A 20,869-nucleotide genomic window follows, 5' to 3' on the forward strand; every position below is an offset into this window, starting at 1 on the left:
AGCGCAGGAAGATGTAAACTGCCAGGGATCGTTGGGCATCTACTGCACGGTGAGACAGGAGAGGAGGTCCAAGGAAACGACTCATGGCATCCACTTAATGCAGAGAGGATGAACTGTGCACGTCAGCTGTTTGGGAGGAAGTGTTTGTTGTTTCAGCCGTGATTTTGCATATTCATAGATTTTCCCGACGGTGCTGATCGTTTCTGCAGTGTGTGGCTGATTGCAGAGAAGATGCAGGTGTGCACGTGCATTTCTCAAAGAAAGAAATGGGAATTTGTGAACACGCGTACATGTCAGCACATTTTTACCATCACACCATTGTTCTGAGTCTTGTATGGTGGCAAAAGCAATAAAATGTTTGGCATTTCCTTCGTGGACTGTCGTGCAGAACAAGAACAACAGAAAGCAGCTCAAACTCTCAGTGCTTTTTAATGTGTTTGACAATATATTTCCTCTTTTTTTTATTGCTATTGCAAACTCGTTCCCCTCACGCTCGTCCCATTGCCGTGACGGCTTCAAGGAACAGAGCCATTAACACTGGTCGTACGCCAACACACGGGCAGGAAGGAAATCCATTTCATGGAAAGAACTTTTAGCTTATTCTCGTGAGTTTATATTCCAACAAAGTGCCAAAAACATGAAAATAATAATAAAAAAAATATCTGCCCAATTCATGGGCTGAACCAGACGATTAAAATAATTATAATTAAAAAAAAAAACGGTATAAAATACTCGTACGTAACTCAGAGCACACAATATAATGTACATCATAACCACTGTGTCACCACTGGAAGAGAAGATCGGAATAACAAAAACAGCCAAGTCTAATAGAGTGGAGCTACAGGAGTAGTAATATGACCTTTGGATAAAGAGTATTGTAGGCTTAGCACATCACGTAGGTCAAAGTCAGTCAACAGTTAGCACCATCGCAGACTTCAGTTTTCAGGATACAAAGATACAGAAAAAGTCCAGAAGCATTCCTTTAGGAAAGAAACGAAACAAGTTGAAAGTAAAAAAACACAAACATGTAAAACAGCTGATGGCTCTCGGGCCCTGATTTATATTCTCTTTTTGATAAAAGTCTCTTGTAACGCATCCATCCGTCCATCCACGTCTCTCACGCTCTCTCTCTCGCCATGGCCTCGGCTGCTTCTAGTCCGGGAAGCGCTGGCAGGCCTTTTTCCAGCGGCAGGCGGTGCACCACTGATCCTTGCGCTCCACCCCGTACACCTTGCGGCACTTCTTGGCCTCCCCGCGGCCCTTCCTGCAAAGAGAAACGAGTCGCGAGCGTCAGAAAGGCAAAAAAGGGGCAACAAATAAAGACAAAAACTTTTCTAGGCAGGAAGGCCATGGAAATGTGATGTAAGCAGAGGACAGATACTACAATCAACAGAAAAAGCTCCATTTGTAAGCAGCCAAACTGAAAACGTAGGATCAGAAAGTTTCATCACTGGTAAATGGCCTGTATCTGTATAGCGCTTTACTTAGTCCCTGTGGACCCCACAGCGCGTTACACTACATCCACACATTCACACACTGGTGATGGCAGCTACATTGTAGCCACAGCTGCCCTGGGGCGCACTGACAGAGGCGATCAACATCAATCATCAATAACAATTTTTAAAGCTCGCCCGACTTAAGCCCCCCGAGCCTTGTCATCCTGTTAAAAAGAAGTTTCTCCTTCACACTGTCGCCGAGTGCTGGCTCATGGGGGTGGTCTGATTGTTGGGGTTTTCTGAACTATTACAGGGTCTTTACTTTACAAAACTAAGTACTACCAGGCAACTGCCCTGATTTGGACATTTATAAATAAAACTGAACTGAACTGAATTAACATGCACATTAGCTTAAAATAGCACTACACACAAAGAAGCCGAGTATTAGAAATGTTTAAATGTTAACATCATGAATGCCTCACCTGAAGGAGCAGTGAGTGCAGGAGGGCGACACACTCATTGGCTGCAGCCTGTTCTGCTGGAGCCATTGTTCTCCGACGCTGACGGACCGACAGCGAGGTTTCACCATCTGAGGACACAACCAAAGCTTAGGCACAACAGCAGCCTCTGGTGGAAGAGTTAGACAGTGTGGCCCCCTGCCCACTATGAGTGCAACAGTATCAAATGTTGGACATGGTAATGCTCCCACCTTACCCTTACTATATGTAAAGACACATGTAAAGGCAGACAAAAGACCCACCGGAGTGTTACTGTGGCTGAGGCCAGGGGTGGAGGCGGTCCAGCCATGACTGCCAGGGCTTCTGGGGGCCACAGACAGGACAGGGCTGCAGGCCTGGGGGACGCAACAAAGGACAGACAGATTCTTCACATGTGCAGGATCTCAAACTGCTTAGTATAAAAAGTTTAATGTTGGGCAGCAGAGTTGAGCAGAAAAGACATGAACACACTACACTACAGCCTATTATCACTTTAATATGGCAGTGTTAGCAAACATATACTTATATGCACATTAAACTGACACACCTACAGTACATTAGGAAATAAATCTACCTGGGTTCTCTATTGGACCTGAGTGACAAGGTTTCAATATTGTAATGTGTATTTATATAAGCTACAACTGTTAACATAGCTAATGTATCTTATTAGCCTACAGTTGCTATTAGCATTTTTACATGTGTAAATTCAGAATAAAAAAGAAACTTAATGGAACAAAGAACCAGGCAAATGTTAGAAATGAATACAACTCTTTCCCCCATGTTAAAGTCCAATATTTACATCCAGTTTAGCTTTTATTTAATATTTACCAATAAAAAATACATAGCTGTTTAGCTAGCTAACATTAATGGCAACAAGATAAGTACTACTGTCATGTAAAGTGAAGGAGAACTGCACAAAATACTGCAGGTTTGTCAATAATAATGCCATCTTACATATTATATCCATCTGTCATTTATTTGGTTTGCTGCTTTGAAAGGGTGAGGACTGGGAGAGTTGGTGGTCATGACGTTAGCAGTTTGACCCATTAGCTTATTCCTCCTGTGTTGTTTTATGGACATGTGACAACCACCACTGCGCTACAAAACCATGACGTTTCCCTCTGCGGCCAATGCAACGCAAATTTTGTGCCGTTCACGCGACTTGGCTGTCAGCGCATTGTGCTCCTTATGTAACGATCAGCATTCGGTCTTTTTCTCTGCTCACGTTTGGCTCTATGAGTGTAAGGAGGATGTTTACAGACACAGAAGAGAACCACGGTGACTGTGAATGATAAAGCGCTCCACACTGCCCTAAAACTCCTGTCCCTGTGTCCAATATTAGTTCCGCTTACTTAAATGAGGTTTAAAAATGTTACTGTACGGACCTCTGGACGCCCATCTGGTGTACCTTTCTCGTCCAACATGGTTCCAACCTGAGAACAACCTAATTTTCATCAACTATCTGCAGCTGGTTAGCTTAGTTTAAGCTTAATCAGGAATTTGTAGCTCCTACTGGGATCAAACCAGAGATATTTCAACTGGAAATGTGTAAAACACTTATGGAGCTACCAGTCCATTAAACCCCAAACTAGCTTTGACCATCACTGTCATAAAGAAGGTAAGTTGACTAACTAGCAGCAACATGTCATGTTCTCTATTATGACAATTCAAGAGAACTTTGGTTGGCTTCCAAACACTTGAGCAGTGTTGCCAACTCCTCAGTAAGGAAAATCGCTATTGGCTGTCCTACAAGTCGCTAAATGACATCATCATCTAATTTGCATAATTGGTCATGCTAATATAATTGTAACCTACGCTGTTGGAGAGAGAAATAACATCGTGGAAGAAACATAAAGTGAGTAAAAGACGTCCTAAATGCATTTAGAGTTTATTTAGAACTACAAATTAAATTTATTTTAGCAATTATTGTTTTTTAATGTCACAATTCCAACCCTGCTCCTCTATCCAGGTTTGGACCGGCAAAAGTGACCCGAGATAGGCGCTCTGGTGGAGTTACTGTGTGCGTGTGTGTAAGTATTTTTAAACCTTGTGATCCACAAAACAGCATAAGAGTAAAAGAAGAACTGACTGCAGTCAGTGCGGGAGCAGCGGCTTCGCTCATGCGCGGTTCATTTGCAGTTTGAAGGTGTGATCATCTCCTACAGCGGGGGGAGGACTATCCTCCGCCCGTGAGCGCTTTAGCATGAGTGAGGTGCCCACGGCAGCACCGCTGCTTGTTGAGAGTAAGAGCAACACGCCCTTTCACGTCAAAAAGTCGTCATAAATAAGTCTCCAATAACACCAGAAAAAGTCGCCAGATTTGTTGCTAGTCGCTTTTTAGAAAAAAAAAGTCGTTAAGGGGTCTGAAAAGTCGCTAAATATAGCGACAAAGTCGCTAAGTTGGCAACACTGCACTTGAGTGTAAGCAGGTAATTTTTACACTTGAAACGAGTCCTTACATCAGCTGGGGCGCCAGATAGTTACAAAAATAACCAGTTTGAGACTTTCCCCCATAAAGATCAACTAAACTTCCACCTGATAAACCATCTTTTCCGACGAAGCTGCTTCCCACTCCCTCTGGTAAAGCGTCTTTGCATCGCCTCACATCCCACTGAGAGATGGAGGTGGTAGGAAGTATCTGCACGGCTAAATATTATGATGATAATCCACGGCGATAACCCAATCAGTAACAGTGGGAGTGACCACCAGAGAAAAAACAGGCCAGTGTCAGTGGACAGACATGTGGAGCCGCCGGCAGCTGTGACACACAGAAACACAGCATCGACCTGCAGTTCAACCCACTCTCACTCGAGTGTCTGCCTGCATGAAGAAAGACAGATGTGGCACAAACTGACACACTGCCTAACATTACTAAAGCTCTGATTGCTTTTTTAAAAAGGTCTGTTAGGAACATTTTTCAGAATGTGTACATCAGGTTTAAACCACCGCACTTTTGCACTGGGAGATGTTATGTGGTGTTTTTCTGCTTTTTGCAGGCTGGTTAGTCTCATCTCCTTGGGAAAGCGAGCAAGCAGACAGCTTGGTCTCTCACTGTCACAAAGCATCCATTTACAGGCTCGTGGTACAGGGTAAATGCAGGTCAGCAGTGAAATGTGCTGCTTTGTGATGCATAAACAAAGTTGTAGCTCACTGATTCGTTAGAGAGGGGATCTGCTTGGGGGCCTTGGGTAAAGAGGACGTCTGCAACAACACCGTGACCACGGAACACGAGACGCGTGCACAAAAACTGCAGTAAAATGAATTCACGTCCCAGCTGAGCTATTTCGCAGAAGGGGAATCTAGACAGTTGCTTCTGTTTCCACGTAGAGCCAGAATTCCTGGAGGCCAGTGGGAAAAAGTGACATTTAGAAGGTGAATTCCAGTGCTCGTGCACTAAATCTGCAGCTGACATTCAATAATTCATGCTAACAAGGACCGCGCTGTCTCCTTACATTGCCCTCAAACAATTTCATTCCCCAGAACGCCGCCTTCTTCTTGTCAACTCCAATTCAGCAAAGAAAACAAGTAATTATTGAAATTATAGCCAGCTGAACAGGTATTTTGTGACAAAACTTACATGACTGGAAGAAAATGCCCTGAAGCTAAACAGAGTCAGAATGATTTCGTTTGAACGGCCTGCAAAGACCATTTACACGACGTCGAGGCATCGAAAAGCAAACGTTTATACTGGGGCCAGCTTCACTGTTACAGGCAGACAGGTATGATTCCCAGTTTTACAACTGGACTCCTCCATCTACAGACGCCAGAGGTGGGAAGTAATGAAGTACAAATACTTTTTTACTCGAGTAGAATTTTCAAGAATCTGTACTTTAGTTGAGTAGTTTTTTCTTCTGACACCATTGAATTTTTACTCCCTGCATTTCTAAAAACATACATATGTTCTTTCTCCTCTTTACATGATACAGCTTTTATCAGTGAGGGTGGGAAAACAAGTCTCCCCTCACTCAGCACTGGAGCACCACAGGGCTGTGCTGTAAGCCTCCTGCTGGACTCACTGCACACCTACGACTGTTTAGCCAAGTCACACCACACCTCCATTTTTAAGTTCGCTGATGACACTGTTGTGGTGGGCCTGATCTCTCATAACGTCGAGAAGGCCTTCCTGGAGGAGATCAGGAACCTGGAGAACAACCTTCTCCTAAACATCAGAAAAACTAAGGAGCTGATTGTGGACTTCAGCACAAAGCAGGTGAGAAATTACAAGCCACTATCATCAGTGGAGAGAGTAGACAATTGCAGATACCCGAGTGTTCACATCACACAGGACCTGTCATGGTCACATTAACACTCTGGTGAAGAGAGCCCTGCAGCGTCTGTTGTTCCTCAGACAACTCAGAGACTTCCACCTACCTGAGAAGGTGCTCAAGAACTTCTACTCCTGCACCATCCAAGCATCCTGTCGGGAAATATCTGCACCTGGTATGGGAACAGCACGAAGCAGGACAGACGAGCCTGACCTGGAGTCTATTTACACCAGGGGTGCAGCACCAAAGCCAGGAAAATCATGAAAGACCTCCCCCATCCCAACAATGGACTATTCTGCTCGCATAAGGCCGACGCAGAGAGAAAGAGGAGGAGCTTCTCTCCTCGCTAACCGGCTGTAGGACTGGACTCTACATATCTCTACACACCATTGCACATTCACTGAATAACAACATGTATCTGGTCTGGTCTCTCTCACATCACATCACTGTACACTTAATAACAAATACATGCACTTCAATGATAACCTCGTAACTGTTTTGACTGTTCACTGTCAATCCACTCACTGCTGATTTGCACACCTTAAAGTTTTAACTTGATTTTTCATTTTAGTTTTATTCTGGTCGGGAACTGCACAGCAACAAACTGCACGTTGGACTGCGTATGATCGTTTATGTGACAAATAACATTTGAATTTGAGGTTAGATTTAAAGGTAACAGCTGCTCTTTGACACTTGTTATCTGGACAGAGTGTTATTGTAATCTGATTACTTTTTTCAAGTAACGAGTAAAGTAAGGGACTACTATTGCAAAAATGGTAATTAGATTACCGTTACTTTCCCGTAGGAACGCTGCGTTACTGCGTTACTAAAACCGTGATTTTTTTGTGAGAATGTCTCACGACAGTGACGTAAGCGAGTGCGACGTTCGTGACAACAGCTGTGTGCAGATCAACAATGGATCACATATCGAGTGCAGAGAGAGTATGAGCGTGCAGCGTTTAAAGCGTGGAAGTACTGACCTTACTTTGAGTTTGATTCCATAAAAAGTGACAAAAACATTAGTGTCCGCTGTGCGTGGGAAGAAAACTTCTTTTTACAGCGAAAAAACCCCTAAACTTCCAACAAGCACCGAGTAGCTACGACGTAATGGGAAACTCACAGAGAAACTCGCGGATTCTTCCACTGACCGCGGCACACCTGCACCAGGGTAAACCTCCGCCTGCCCCACTCCTGCTTTACAGGTGAAAATAGAGCAGCAGGACCGCTGAGTCTTTGACTTTATTTATTTTCTGCTGTGTTTTACTTGCATCTATTTGAAAGACTGAGTGTAAACACAAAAAATATTTTATTTTATGTGCTGGAATGTGCAGAAAATAGGTTTCAATGTTAAACTAATTTCTTTCAGTCAGAGAATGTTGCATATAATTAAATTTTTGCTTGATGCATAAAGTTAAAAGATTAAAACTAATAAAACAAGTTTTAAAAAGAGACTTTTCCATCTGATTACATTTTGTATGATGGATTATGTAGAAAAAGTAGAATTGGCTGAAAGATCTATCGCTTTATTACCTACTCAGGTTGTAAATCGTGTTTTTAAAAAGTAACTAAGTAACTAATTACTTTTGAAAATAAGTAATCAGTAAAGTAACGGGATTACTTTTTGGGGGATGTAATCAGTAATTAGTTACTGATTACTTTTTTCAAGTGACTTGACCAACACTGATACTGGAAACCTAAAGGTTAAATTTAATGTCATTTTTAACCACATGTCGTATTTGTGTGTGATGTCTCTGACATCATTGTGGAGACATTTTCACTGCTTTTTTTTAAACAATATTACTTCATTGAAGTTTGCAGACATCCATTAATGCGCAGCTCTCTTAAGATCCCACCACAGCACTTCAGTTGACTTTGACTGGGCCTTTCAGGAGCCAGAATCTGAGATACTTTAGCAGTAAGGGAACATTTAGTTTTCCCCAAGACTTTATCCACCCCCAGCAATTAATTTATTAACATTAAATAGGAAAATGAACCCATTCTGCTCATTCACAGCTACATATTTTAATTCATGGACTCTACTAGAGCAGCTTTGATTTATAGTTCATAATAATTCTTATTTCATTAACACCTTGGTTAAAAAAATGTTTTTTTAGCTAGTCTCTGATTGGCTGCCCCTCATAAACAGAAGATTTGAACTGTGGGTGGGTGGAGCTTCAGCACCCAGGTCATATTGGACCATACTGACGACCATATTGGGGATATGGCGTCTTACTAACATTAGAGCCACGAGCAGAAACTGAACTGAGCGTTCTGACATGCTCGTACGTACACTGATGTCATTATCTGAGACTTTCAACGATTTACGATTTTAACAACATCCATCCATTCGCTTCCGCTTATCCTTTTCAGGGTCGCGGGGGCGCTGGAGCCTATCCCAGCTGTCATAGGGCAAAAGGCGGGGTACACCCTGGACAGGTCGCCAGTCTGTCGCAGGGCTAACACACAGGGACAGACAACCATTCACACTCACATTGACACCTAGTGGCAATTTGGATTATGCAATTAACCTATCCCCACAAGTTGCATGTCTTTGGACGGTGGGAGGAAGCCGGAGTACCCGGAGAGAACCCACGCAAACACGGGGAGAACATGCAAACTCCACACAGAAAGACCTGATGGTGGAATTGAACTCAGGACCTTCTTGCTGTGCGGCAACAGTGCTAACCACCGTGCATGTTTAACAACATGTATGGGTGAAAATAAAGATGGAGAGCAACAGTGCTCCACCCACCTGATAGAGGTGCTCCGAGTGAATCTGCCAGAAGCTGCTGGGGGCCGACTGGCTGAGCTGACTGGGCCTGCTCAGGCCTGGCCCAGAGCTGGAGTTGGACCTGGGTCTGTGAGCTGGGAGGAGCTCTGAGCCTGGAGGAGAACCACAGGACGCCCAGCTGAGATGAGAGGACGAGGCCTGGCCCAGAGCCTGCTGGGCTGGAGCTGGACCGGAGCTGGGATCGACAGTGTCACAGGATATCTTGGTGTAGTAGAAGTCCTCCTCTCGCTGGGACTGGTCTGACCCACTGCTGTGCATGTGTGGCAGGGACACACCAGTGGACACACAGAGAAAAAGAGTGAGTTGTGTGTTTGCAGAGTTAGTGAGAGCAGCACTTACTACAGCCCAGACTGAAAAGCTCCCTTCCCCTAAGCGAGCAGAGCTCTTCCACAACCTGAAAATTTTATTCCCTCCTGTTTTTTTAATGTTGTTTTGAAGCTGAGAAATGTTCCAGAAGGCCGACCCGTCTGGTTTCGAATTTGGCTCAGACTCCCAGCGAACACCTGAAAAACATCAACTTCCGCGTGTCCTTAAAGTGACCAATTAATACTTGGTCCCTATTTTTAGTGGATTCCTAACTTTATATGATACGGCATATAAAGCATCATATAAAGTATTTTTGGCCATTTGTGCAATGACAGGAATATTTTACTGCTTCCAGCTGCTCCCAACATCATAAAGAAAACAACAGGGAAAAAAAACACGGCATCATCACCAAGAATGGAAAAAATAAAGAATATTCTAAATACACATATTTACACAGTATTGTTCAACCATGAAATAATTGTGGGAAAATTCACATTTTTTGGAAATGGAGCGTTTAGTGAAGTGATGCAATTTTAAATAGAAAGATGAAATATTAATTTGGAATAATATATGAACATGGAGCCTCATGCTACAGTCTGAGGATGAACGTCCAATCCGATTGGCCAGGAACAAGCGTGTGTGCAGTTATTCTCCCCACAGATATTTTATTTTAATTTCGACCACTGTCTGCGAGTGGGAGGGTCACAATTACACCGCATGGACTAAATGAAACACATTGTGCGCACATAGCATGTACGTGATTGTGTGACTGCTCTTACTTATTGCTGTGTTTCTGTACAGTCGCGGTGTGTTTTCGCCTGAACGCACACTGTGATTAGCTGAAAGCGACACCTTTGTTCATTCTGATTATAATAATAGATAATTAAGATACGTTCTTGTTTTTGCACACATTTGTGTCAAATCAGGCTCCACAGCCTCGGTTGCCTCGCCGAGGTTCATCCTGAGCCAGGAAAAAACTTTCAGTGCCCCTCCCCACCTGAGCCCTCATTTTTTGTTATTTTTTTTACAGTTTTTCTCAAATGTTAAAACACAAAAGCCAATCCTGTAACCCAAATGACCAGTAGTCTAAACACATTTACTAAATGTAGCCACCATATTCCAGTACCATAAACACATGTCACATGAAGACACAATTCACAAAACACAACCCTCTGTACTCATAAATCTAAACACATTTTTCCTTGCTAAAACACATGTTGCAAAAGAACTCTGCTCATATCCTCAAATGAAAGCCCATGTGATGCAAAATGCTTGCCACAGTCACCAATCTTTGAACACAGGGAACACACCTGGCGTCAGTCACTACACACAATGACTCAAAATTGAAGACACTTGTTGCTAATGCTGTACCCACATGTAAAAGCAAGTTCAGAGTGCACAGTATGCTGAAGGTTCCAAACAAACACAATGGATGAAGGCAGAGTCAGGGGAAGAGGAATTTGATGCAGAGGAGGGAGAAGAGCTGGCCCTGGAAGAAGAGGAGCAGGCCAACGAGGAAGAGGAGTTCAAATGAGAGGAGGAAGAGGAGCGACCAACGAGGAAGAGGAGAAGGCCAACATGGGAGAGGAGAAGGTCCAGGAGGGAGAGCAAGACAACCTCGCACCATCATTACGGACGAGATGCGAGCAACAGCTCAGCGACATGATGCCGCACAGTGATTGTGGTGTGTGTGGTGTGAATAACGTAAATAAAAAAACTTCACACCCTGTTCATGTTTTCAAGATTACTGTTGTGTGCAATAGATTCTGTTTTTGCATTGAGTTGTGTTACAGCAGTGTACGTACATGCAGGATTTTCCATAGATTTATACTACTCATATGAAACTCACAAATCTAAATGCCTAATCCTCTGCAGAGATCTACGACGATCCGTTACTGTATAGCTTCTAAAATATGCATTGGCAGTTATGAAACAAAGAACCTTCTCACAAATTGAGCATTGTGTTTTCAATTGTTTTGCTGTAGTGTGTAATGCTGTGTATAGTGTTTACAGTTTTGACAGCTTCGAGCTGCTCTCTTGGTGTGGGAGTTTGAGTTTTGCAGTGGGAAGGTGTGGTTGTGTTTATGTAGCTTTAGAGAAGGGTGTTGTGTTTGGACATTGGGGGACCTGGTGGTAACGTTTGTGACATGTGTTTTAGCATTTGAGAAAAACTGTAATCTACTTTAAGCAAAATTGTTCCCACATCTCTGCTAAGAGTGACTGTAGATGCATGAAAAGGTTCAAAGTGCCAGCTCACCCCAGATGCAGCACACGGATGTGTCTTTTTATGCCGACTGAAGACGTGAGGACTTTGCCACAGCTGGGCCACAGGCATCTGTACACACTTCTGACGGAGCTCTGCGGGAGGAAGAGCGCAGACGGAGGGTGAGCGTGCACAGACACATGTCCAAACTGCAGAAAGGCTGTGTTGATTATAGCGGCTTCTTCAGTTTTCCCGGAGCAGCTGTGCACCTTTGGTTTTTTGGCAGCGAGCTCCTCCCCCTGCTCCAGCTCCATGTGCAAGCCTTCGTCGGGGCTGCTGTCCATCTCGGTGACGGACGGCGAGGGCGCCGGGCTGACGTTGCCGTGGTCCCAGCTCCAGTAGCCGCTGCTGCCGCTGTCTGAGAGCTCGCCTCCGCCGCACTCCATGTCAGCGGGTGAGGATGATGAGCCAGCTAGAGGAAGGTAGAACCGTGTCTCGTGAGCCAAAGAAAGCCTCGAGTTTGTCACAGAGCTGAGGGAAACGGACTCCCGCATTAAATCGGTGTCTATCAATTTAAACCCTCTGGTTTAAATATCAAATATTCTCTGTTGCTTTTTGGGATGAAAACAGCTTCTGGTGCTGTGTCCCCTCTGCCGTCCTACAGTGAACAGCAGGCCTCCTGTGCTGCTGCCAGGCCTGTTTTCAGCATCTGTTTACTCCCTCCTTCCTGCTCTGTTCCCTCTTCACACATATTTTGTTTATTGCTCTGCCAAAACATTAAAAATAGCAGGTAATGTTTATCAAGCTAATAAACGCTGAGTGAATAACACACATGGATTGGAGCTGGAGTTTCTTTGTGTCACAGTTGAACAGCAGCTGTGTGTGAAACAGCTGTTTGGGCATCGAGCTTTAAGGAGTTCCTCCATCAACTCCTGTTCTCGATTCTTATCGTCAGATCTGTGCTCTACAACATCTCTGTTACAGCAAATATTATAAAAGTTAGTTGAGTTATAAACTATTAATAGTTTACTCCATGCCGTGTCAAACTGCTGACCACCTACTGGAAGAGAAGACCTACTAACAGGAAGAGGTGACTCTTCCTGTTAAAAGGAAGTTTTTCCTTCCCACTGTCACCAAGTGCTTGTTGACTGATTGCTGAGGTGACTGCTATTGTGACTTGGTGCTATATAATTAAAATGAATATTTATGGTTGAGGAGATACAGACCAGGTCCAGGATCTGTTTGTGGAGAGCTCTGAACCACGGGGCTGCAGGACAGACTGGTCAGGACCATGGCTGCCATGATCTCATCCATCTCCACCGACTCCGGGCTGCGAAAGCTAAAGATAACATGCAGAAATATTCCGGTAAAAATCAGGTCCGCCCTCACATTCGCTGACCAAGCAGCAACATCTGAAACCTGGAACCAACAAATGCAGTTCCTCTACTGGCCACTTGAGGCCGTCTCAAACGAGTCTGTCCCCATAGAGTCCCATATTAAAAGGCTCAGTTTTACTGCAGACACAAACGTGTAGGCTTTAGCCCGTATGGATAGTTTCCCTCTTCATAACAACAACACAGGGGTCAAAACTGAATGCTGGTCACAGGTAGCTATAGGTGACCTGCTGCCCTCGGCCATTTTTATGCCTTTGCTGCCTTTAGGAGCCTTTTTAATGAAAACATACTAGGGCTGCCACAAACGATTATTTTGATAGTCGACTAATCAGATCATCATCCATTGGACGTAAAACGTACAGCTTATTGCACCAGCAGCATCTGCTCTTATCTAACTATCATTAGCTTACAGCTTTAAGTGTTTCAGGTCTGTGCTAACTAAAAATAAAGACAAGATGATAGTTTATTAAATTTTAATGACGTTTGCAGATTGTTTCGGTGAAGTTTAATAAACTCCTTGCTATCTAAAATATAACAGGACACCGGAGTAAATTCTGGAGCATCTCACACTTCTGATAATCAGCTGTCTGCTTGACCTTTATTCAGCTGTGTAAAAACTATAACTTTCATCTCAGCCAAACCGATTTACTCAGGAACAAATAAAATACTAAAAAAAAAGCCAAACAACAACATTTGTAAGTTATCTAAGTGACTTATATATCATGTTTAACCTGAGTAGTGAAAGACAGCGGTGGGTTTGAAAACGATTTGCCGGGAGTCCGGTGTTCTCACGGTGCTAATGACCTAGCCCCCGGCTAGCTATCGAGCTAGTGGGTAACAGACGTCTCCGAAAACGTCGGAGCGCTTTTGAAAATATGCGGTGTCCTGATAAACTGAGCAGATATTTGAGGTTTACACAGCTACATTCTCGCCTGAAAATATGTTAAACGTTTATTTTGTGACCCAGAAAGAATAATAAGAGTAATATTAAAACTAACTAGCTGCCGCCATTGTTGGAAACTGAGCTGGGCCGCGCTATGAATTCTGGGACACAGCTTCTTCTTCTTCGGGGTTTAACGGCAGCTGGCATCCTTGTACATGCAGTGCTGCCATCTTCTGTTTCAGTCCGTTATTACACTCTTAAATCCTGCTACTTATTCCTGCGTCTTTTGTGATCTTACAAAGCTTCAAACGACGCGTCGACTATTAAATCAGTCGTCGACGATTTTGATAGTCGACGTAATCGTGGCAGCCCTAAAACACACACGTCTGTGCTCGAGCTTCTTTCAGCCACTGACATTCTGTTGTTTATCATCAGACTGCTGCTAACCACTTAGTAGTCTGAGGTGCAGTTTGCTAATCAAATGTGTTAGCATTAGATGCTAACTTAGCACGTACAGTAACTTGTGCCTCCCAAAACAAAGAAACAAATCCACAACACGGCTAACACTGAGCTTTCAGTAAAGGGTGACATCATCTTTTCTATATGCACACGTACAGTCTATGCCTCGCTGTGCCTCACCTGTATGGCGCCTGCGCGGTGACGAGGTGCATTGTGGGTCCCACTGGCAGCGGAGCAGCCAGGTTGCTCTTGTAACGGCCGCTCTCAGCCTGGACGCAGCTCTGTCCGTACACCTTCAAAGCGAGGCAATGACACAGTGAGTTCCTCGTTCCAGCCTGGAAAAGTTGTCCATTTAGTGTCTCACCCTGGTTCAACAGAAATCGTCCACTCAGCTCGTCAGTGGACGCTGACACAACAGACAAAACACTGTTCAGGCCTTATACGGGTTAAGCTGTTTACATGCGTCTGCGGTACCCTGCTCCTGAGCCCCACTGTGGCCATGAATAAAGCAGTTAAGAGAATATTTCCTGTCCATCTGTGGCGTCCTGCTCGCAGACGGCATAATCTGCCAGTGAAACAGCGTGCAAGGAAGTGGCTGCCAGCCTCTGACCAGGCAGTGCATTACATCTAACACAGTGGAAAGAAATAATGATCGCATCAAGTTCTTTCTCAGTTTGGGTTTGAACTTTGGGACGCGTACCTTTGTGCTTATTGTGGTTCTAATGTGCTCAAAATGCCATGTAAGCCTGAATTTCACACACTGACACAACAGAATACATGTCATCTCTGTCAGGCTTCTCACCAGAGCGTGTTGCACGCCAGGCCCGTTGCTGCCCTGCTTTGTCTTAGAGACGCATGCCTGCCGTCCCACCGGGCAGGCCGCCGTCCCGTCTGGCCCCGCTCCAGCTCTGTCCTCGGGTCCCGTAGCTGCCATTGGTGCTGCCGCGCACACTGAGGGACTCACAGTGTGACACCTCCCTACACACAGGACGCCGAATGAAAATATGTCACAGCGTTATTCATCTTCCCACAGCCACGCAGCTAAAGTGCACCTCGGCGATGTCGGACTGTGACGTTACATAAAACTTCACCACAAACAAACATCCTTCGGTAACTTTGGTCGTAATTTCTGCCCAGCTTCCCTCTTAAAAGGATTAAATGATGAAGGCTATTTTCATCCAAGGAGAATATGCTCGCGGTGAACCACGGCATCAAATGACAAATATGCTCGGTCAATAAATACGGGGATGTAAACAGACGGCAGCTTTGCTGACGAGTGACTGTTGGCAAACACTCGTTCCATCTTGCATCTCTGCGCCTCACAGTGCAGCGCAACAACACCACAGGAGATTTGAAAAGGATTGCAGGGATCTGAAGGGAACACAGACTTGAGTGGATTTCGATCTGATCGCAGTCTTGCTGGAGTTTTGCTGTCTACTCCGATAAAGTAGGAAACTCATGACGCCTTATAGAGACCTAATTTTGCATTTGGGTAGATTCAGTGTGGCCTGTAGCCCACAGAGGGTGGGGGCAATGCTGCATTCAGTAAACGCAGGAATAATCCAGATATTTTGGTGACTTTGCAGTGGATTCACAGTGTTTCTGTGTGTTTTGGTGCTTTTTGACAAAGTCAATGACCCAAATTTTCTAAAGAGTGCATTTTGGAGTACATTCATGCTTACATCAGTAACAATGCAAAAAATCTAAACTATATGTATAAAAGATCAGAAACAACATGGATTACTGCTTCATAAGAAAGCCCTCCACAAAGCCAGAACATCTTACTATTCATCACCGATTGAAGAAAATAAGAACAACCCCAGGTTTCTCTTCAGCTCTGTAGCCAGGCTGACAAACAGTCAGAGCTCTGTTGAGCCAACCATCCCTTTAACGTTAACTAGTAATGACTTCATGAACTTCTTCACAAATAAAATTTTTATCATTAGAGAAAAAATTACCAGTAATCATCCCACAGATGTAATATTATCTACAGCTACTCTTAGTACCATCGATGTTAAGTTAGACTCTTTTTCTCTAATTGATCTTTCTGAGTTAACTTCAATAATTACTTCCTCCAAACCATCAACGTGTCTTTTAGACCCCATTCCTACAAAACTGCTCAAAGAAGTCCTGCCATTAATTAATGCTTCGATCTTAAATATGATCAACCTATCTCTAATAATCAGCTATGTACCACAGGCCTTCAAGCTGGCTGTAGTTAAACCTTTACTCAAAAAGCATCTCTAGACCCAGCAGTCTTAGCTAATTGTAGGCCAATCTCCAACCTTCCTTTATATCAAACATCCTTGAAAGAGTAGTTGTCAAACAGCTAACAGATCATCTGCAGAGGTTTATTTGAAGAGTTTCAGTCAGGTTTCAGAGCTCATCACAGCACAGAAACAGCTTTAGTGAAGGTTACAAATGATCTTCTTATGGCCTCTGACAGTGGACTCATCTCTGTGCTTGTCCTGCTAGACCTCAGTGCAGCGTTCGATACTGTTGACCATAATATCCTATTAGAGCGATTAGAACATGCTGTAGGTATTACAGGTACTGCACTGCAGTGGTTTGTATCATATCTATCTAATAGACTCCAGTTTGTGCATGTAAATGGAGAGTCCTCTTCACACACTGAGGTTAATTATGGAGTTCCACAGGGTTCAGTGCTAGGACCAATTCTGTTTACATTATACATGCTTCCCTTAGGCAGCATCATTAGAAGACATAGCATACATTTACACTGCTATGCAGATGACACCCAGCTCTATCTGTCCATGAAGCCAGATAACACACACCAATGAGTTAAACTGCAGGAATGTCTTAAAGACATAAAGACCTGGATGGCCGCTAACTTTCTGCTTCTTAATTCAGATAAAACTGAGGTTATTGTACTCGGCCCTGAAAATCTTAGAAATATGGTATCTAACCAGATTCTTACTCTGGATGGCATTACCTTGGCCTCCAGTAACGCTGTGAGGAACCTTGGAGTCATTTTTGACCAGGACATGTCCTTCAATGCACATATTAAACAAATATGTAAGACTGCTTTCTTCCATTTGCGCAACATCTCTAAAGTTAGAAATATCCTGTCTCAGAGTGATGCTGAAAAACTAGTTCATGCATTTATTACTTCCAGGCTGGACGACTGTAATTCATTATTATCAGGAAGTCCTAAAAACTCCCTGAAAAGCCTTCAGCTAATCCAAAATGCTGCAGCAAGAGTCCTGACAGGGACTAGAAAGAGAGAGCAGATTTCTCCTGTTTTGGCTTCCTGTTAAATCCAGAATTCAAAATCCTGCTCCTCACATACAAGGTCTTAAATAATCAGGCCCCATCTTATCTCAATGACCTTGTAGTACCATATCACCCTATTAGAGCACTTCGCTCTCGCTCTGCAGGCCTACTTGTTGTTCCTAGAGTATTTAAAAGTAGAATGGGAGGCAGAGCCTTCAGTTTTCAAGCCCCTCTTCTGTGGAACCAGCTTCCAGTTTGGATTCAGGAGACAGACACTATCTCTACTTTCAAGATTAGGCTTCAAACTTTCCTTTTTGCTAAAGCATATAGTTAGGGCTGGACCAGAGAAGAGGGGCCCTGAATCCTCCCTTAGTTATGCTGCAATAGACATAGGCTGCCGGGGGATTCCCATGATGCATTGAGTTTTTCCTTTCCAGTCACCTTTCTCACTCACTATGTATTAACAGACCTCTCTGCATTGAATCATATCTGTTATTAACCTCTGTCTCTCTTCCACAGCATGTCTTTATCCTGTCTTCCTTCTCTCACCCCAACCAATCACAGCAGATGGCCCCGTCCGCCCGGTTCTGCCGGAGGTTTCTTCCTGTTAAAAGGGAGTTTTTCCTTCCCACTGTCGCCAAAGGGCTTGCTCATAGGGGGTCATATGATGGTTGGGTTTTCTTTGTATCTATTATTGTACGATCTACTGTACAATATAAAGCGCCTTGAGGCGACTTTTGTTGTGAGTTGGCGCTGTATAAATAAAATTGAATTGAATTACTCCGTGATTCAGACTTTTTTCACAGCACTAAATGTTGGGGCGGACTATGGGCAGAAATCTGTGCCACCAGAAACTGAATTTGAATAAGTTAAATTTGAATTTGAATTGCTCGGATTGAATCTGAATTGTAACTGGGCCACATCTGACCCACGCAACACTCAGCAGTGCGATAACTGAACCATGAGAGCCAAAGGTTCCCAGACTGAGGTGTAAAAGTGTCACCTGGTTCTGTTATTGCTTTTCAGATGAACATGTTAAGCTTTTAGCTTATTAGGATCAAATATTCATATACAGAAGCTGGTGGCAACTTTCTTATTTGAGATATATGAACTGGTATAAAAGAAGAAGAAACAAGCAAAACAACGTACAATAATAACATAAAAGAAGCGGTGCTTAAACGGTATACAGTTTCATCATGCATCATATTTCACTGTATCAAAAAGAAATTCTTGAATTATTTAAAGAACTGGATATTTCTTTATTCACTTGCATGTAAAAGTTATTTACTGCTTAGAAACCTGCACCAAAGGGATTCTGCGGGGACACGAATCATTTCTCCCATTCTTTTCTGTGCACCCAAACGCAGCACAAAGCCCGATTTCCCCCACCTTCCCACCAATCAGCGCCAAGTTTCAGTAGTAAACAAGCGGCACCGTGTGGGAGTGCCGCCGCCGCTGATTGGCTGAGCCGGGGCTTTCAGGAACACACCCCCGTTCCAACAACGTGTTCAGACACGAGTTTCGCCGGGAGGGACTGAGCCGGACCACAGAGCACAGCCGAGATTAAACTCGTTTCCAACGCAAAGTCACGTAAAAGCACGGCGTGATGATCCTGGTTACACGCGAGACATTTGGTGCAGCGATGAATTTCAGGCTGGAACGCACAAACAGTGACGTGAAAACAACAACACGCCAAAAACACAATAAATGAGGCCATTTCTGCCGTCGTATTAAGTTCGTGTAGTTTCCACGCATTATATTGCAAGGCAGTAAAACCTTAAAAACCCCGGGCGCGTGCAGCCGCACGCAAACGACGCTAACGCCGCAGATGGAACAACAGCCGCGCTTCCAGCTGAACGTGTCGCCTATTTGGGACTAAAAAAGATGCGTCATAGAAAAACAAGTCGCATTTTATGATCCCGCAATTACACGACTGATCTCCACCCGGCAACGCAGACTGGAATCCGGAGAGACCCCCCTCCCCCTCCCGCGGCTTACCCGGTGCACACACACAAAACTGTATGTTGGCTGTTTTCTGCAGAGCAAAACAGCCTCTCCGCTTCTAAAAACAGCGCGTTTTACTCACTCCGTCGGGGGGAAGTCCTCCGCTCAGAGCTGCAGCTGCGGGTCGTCGCTGCCTGGTAGTCCTGCCGCTCGCCGGGCTCGTCGGTCTGCCGGAGGAAAGGGGGGTTGGGTCGGTCGGATACGCGCCTACGTGTGTCTGCTCGGTGGACCAATGCCGGGGGTGACAGCTGGGCAAGAGCGCAGAGATATGAGCCTGCAGCGCGCCGTGCACAAAAGGATGATCTAGGTGAGGGGTTACCAGAGCATCATCATCGTCATCATCCAATCTCTGTCTGTCTGTCTGTCTGTCCGGAGCACACAAATCTGCTGCGTCTCAACATGAGCACCACAAACGGATCCCGTCCTTAAAAATGTTTTTTTTTTAAAATCAATTATAGTCGACTTTTATGTAATTACTCTGCACTGTACCAAGATGCAAATCTTAAATATCAAAAAATGATGATCATATATTCCATAAACCAGGAGGTCACACAGGCAGATTATCTGTTATCAATCAGTTGTGTCAAACATATGGCCCGCGGGCCGTATCCGGACCAGCAAAGACTCCACTGGAAGGCTTTGCAGAGATTGACAAACACTGTTCACTATTCACGTGTTTGCAGGAGACAGTGTTGCCAGGTCAGGGTTTGAAAGGGTCCCATCACTTTTAAGTAACTCTTCATTTCATGTAGAGGCCCAGAGTCAGTTGTAATTACAGTTATGTGGAAAAGCCGAGCCGTCACACGGCATCGATTTGTAAATGATTGGTTAAATACACGTTACATGTCCAAGATGTGAATTTTAGATTTATTTTTTTTAAACAAGCACATCTTTTGTCTTTTATTGATCCGACCCACTTAGGATGAAATGGTGCTGCATGTGGCCCATGAACTAAAATGCCTCCATATGGATGTTGTGTTTGGATCGTAGCTGCTATGATTCCACGCTGGACGTGTAGCACAGCCCAGTGATCAGATCCCCCACTAACTGTTTAATCAAATGAAAGAAGCTGAAAATGCACGCAGCGTATCGGCCACCAGCTTCACACGACAAAGTGCCTGGATACAGATCAAACAGGACTTACATGTGTGTTTTAAGCGTGTGCTGCAGATCCCCTTGCCTTTGTGTGTGTGTGTGTGTGTGTGTGTGATTGTTTCTGCGTGTTTGAGAGGCCGGATTAGTGTCGGCTGTCTGCACCCTCTCCACCAGACATCCAGTCAGCAGGGATTTTAGGGTCTGAGCGCCCAATCCTATAGTCCCAATATGATTCCTAAACCACACAGAATTCCTTCCCCGCTTTATTTCAGCCACTAATGCCACTGTGTTCCCTTCAAAGG

The 20,869-nt window shown here is 44.3% G+C and overlaps 1 protein-coding gene across 3 annotated transcripts; it reads right to left on the reverse strand.

The window, feature by feature from the left end:
- Positions 1-410: 410 nt before the first annotated feature.
- On the reverse strand, positions 411-19,820 carry znf395b (zinc finger protein 395b). 3 transcript variants are annotated; one of them, XM_085431237.1, is made up of 10 exons: positions 19,555-19,820; positions 15,037-15,212; positions 14,415-14,569; positions 12,725-12,837; positions 11,768-11,970; positions 11,553-11,653; positions 8,951-9,236; positions 2,197-2,289; positions 1,919-2,025; positions 411-1,264 (listed from the first exon to the last, which is right to left on the reverse strand). In XM_085431237.1, the coding sequence occupies exons 2-10, from the start codon at positions 15,166-15,168 to the stop codon at positions 1,153-1,155; spliced, it is 1,302 nt and encodes a 433-aa protein (XP_085287363.1). In that variant the 5' UTR covers positions 15,169-15,212; positions 19,555-19,820; the 3' UTR covers positions 411-1,152. The 3 variants fall into 3 exon arrangements, with proteins under 3 accessions (XP_085287363.1, XP_085287361.1, XP_085287364.1); XM_085431235.1 differs by having other exon boundaries at positions 8,951-9,239; XM_085431238.1 differs by having other exon boundaries at positions 8,951-9,239; positions 14,415-14,527; positions 19,555-19,819.
- Between the last annotated feature and the right edge of the window lie 1,049 nt (positions 19,821-20,869).

The sequence above is a fragment of the Copadichromis virginalis genome, linkage group LG15, assembly GCF_057382275.1.
Source record: "Copadichromis virginalis isolate Kocher_CV1m ecotype Utaka linkage group LG15, C_Virginalis_male_GT1.1, whole genome shotgun sequence".
Taxonomy (NCBI): domain Eukaryota; kingdom Metazoa; phylum Chordata; class Actinopteri; order Cichliformes; family Cichlidae; genus Copadichromis; species Copadichromis virginalis.

What these genes read in the sequence shown, in the direction of transcription:
- znf395b (XM_085431235.1), bottom strand. Translation starts at nt 15,168, where the DNA reads ATGGCAGCTACGGGACCCGAGGACAGAGCTGGAGCGGGGCCAGACGGG. An exon ending in CTGGCGTGCAACACGCTCTG is followed by an intron (nt 14,570 to 15,036) that starts GTGAGAAGCCTG and finishes CAACTTTTCCAG; the next exon opens with GCTGGAACGAGGAACTCACT. An exon ending in ACTCGGAGCACCTCTATCAG is followed by an intron (nt 2,290 to 8,950) that starts GTGGGTGGAGCA and finishes TGCGTCCCCCAG; the next exon opens with GCCTGCAGCCCTGTCCTGTC.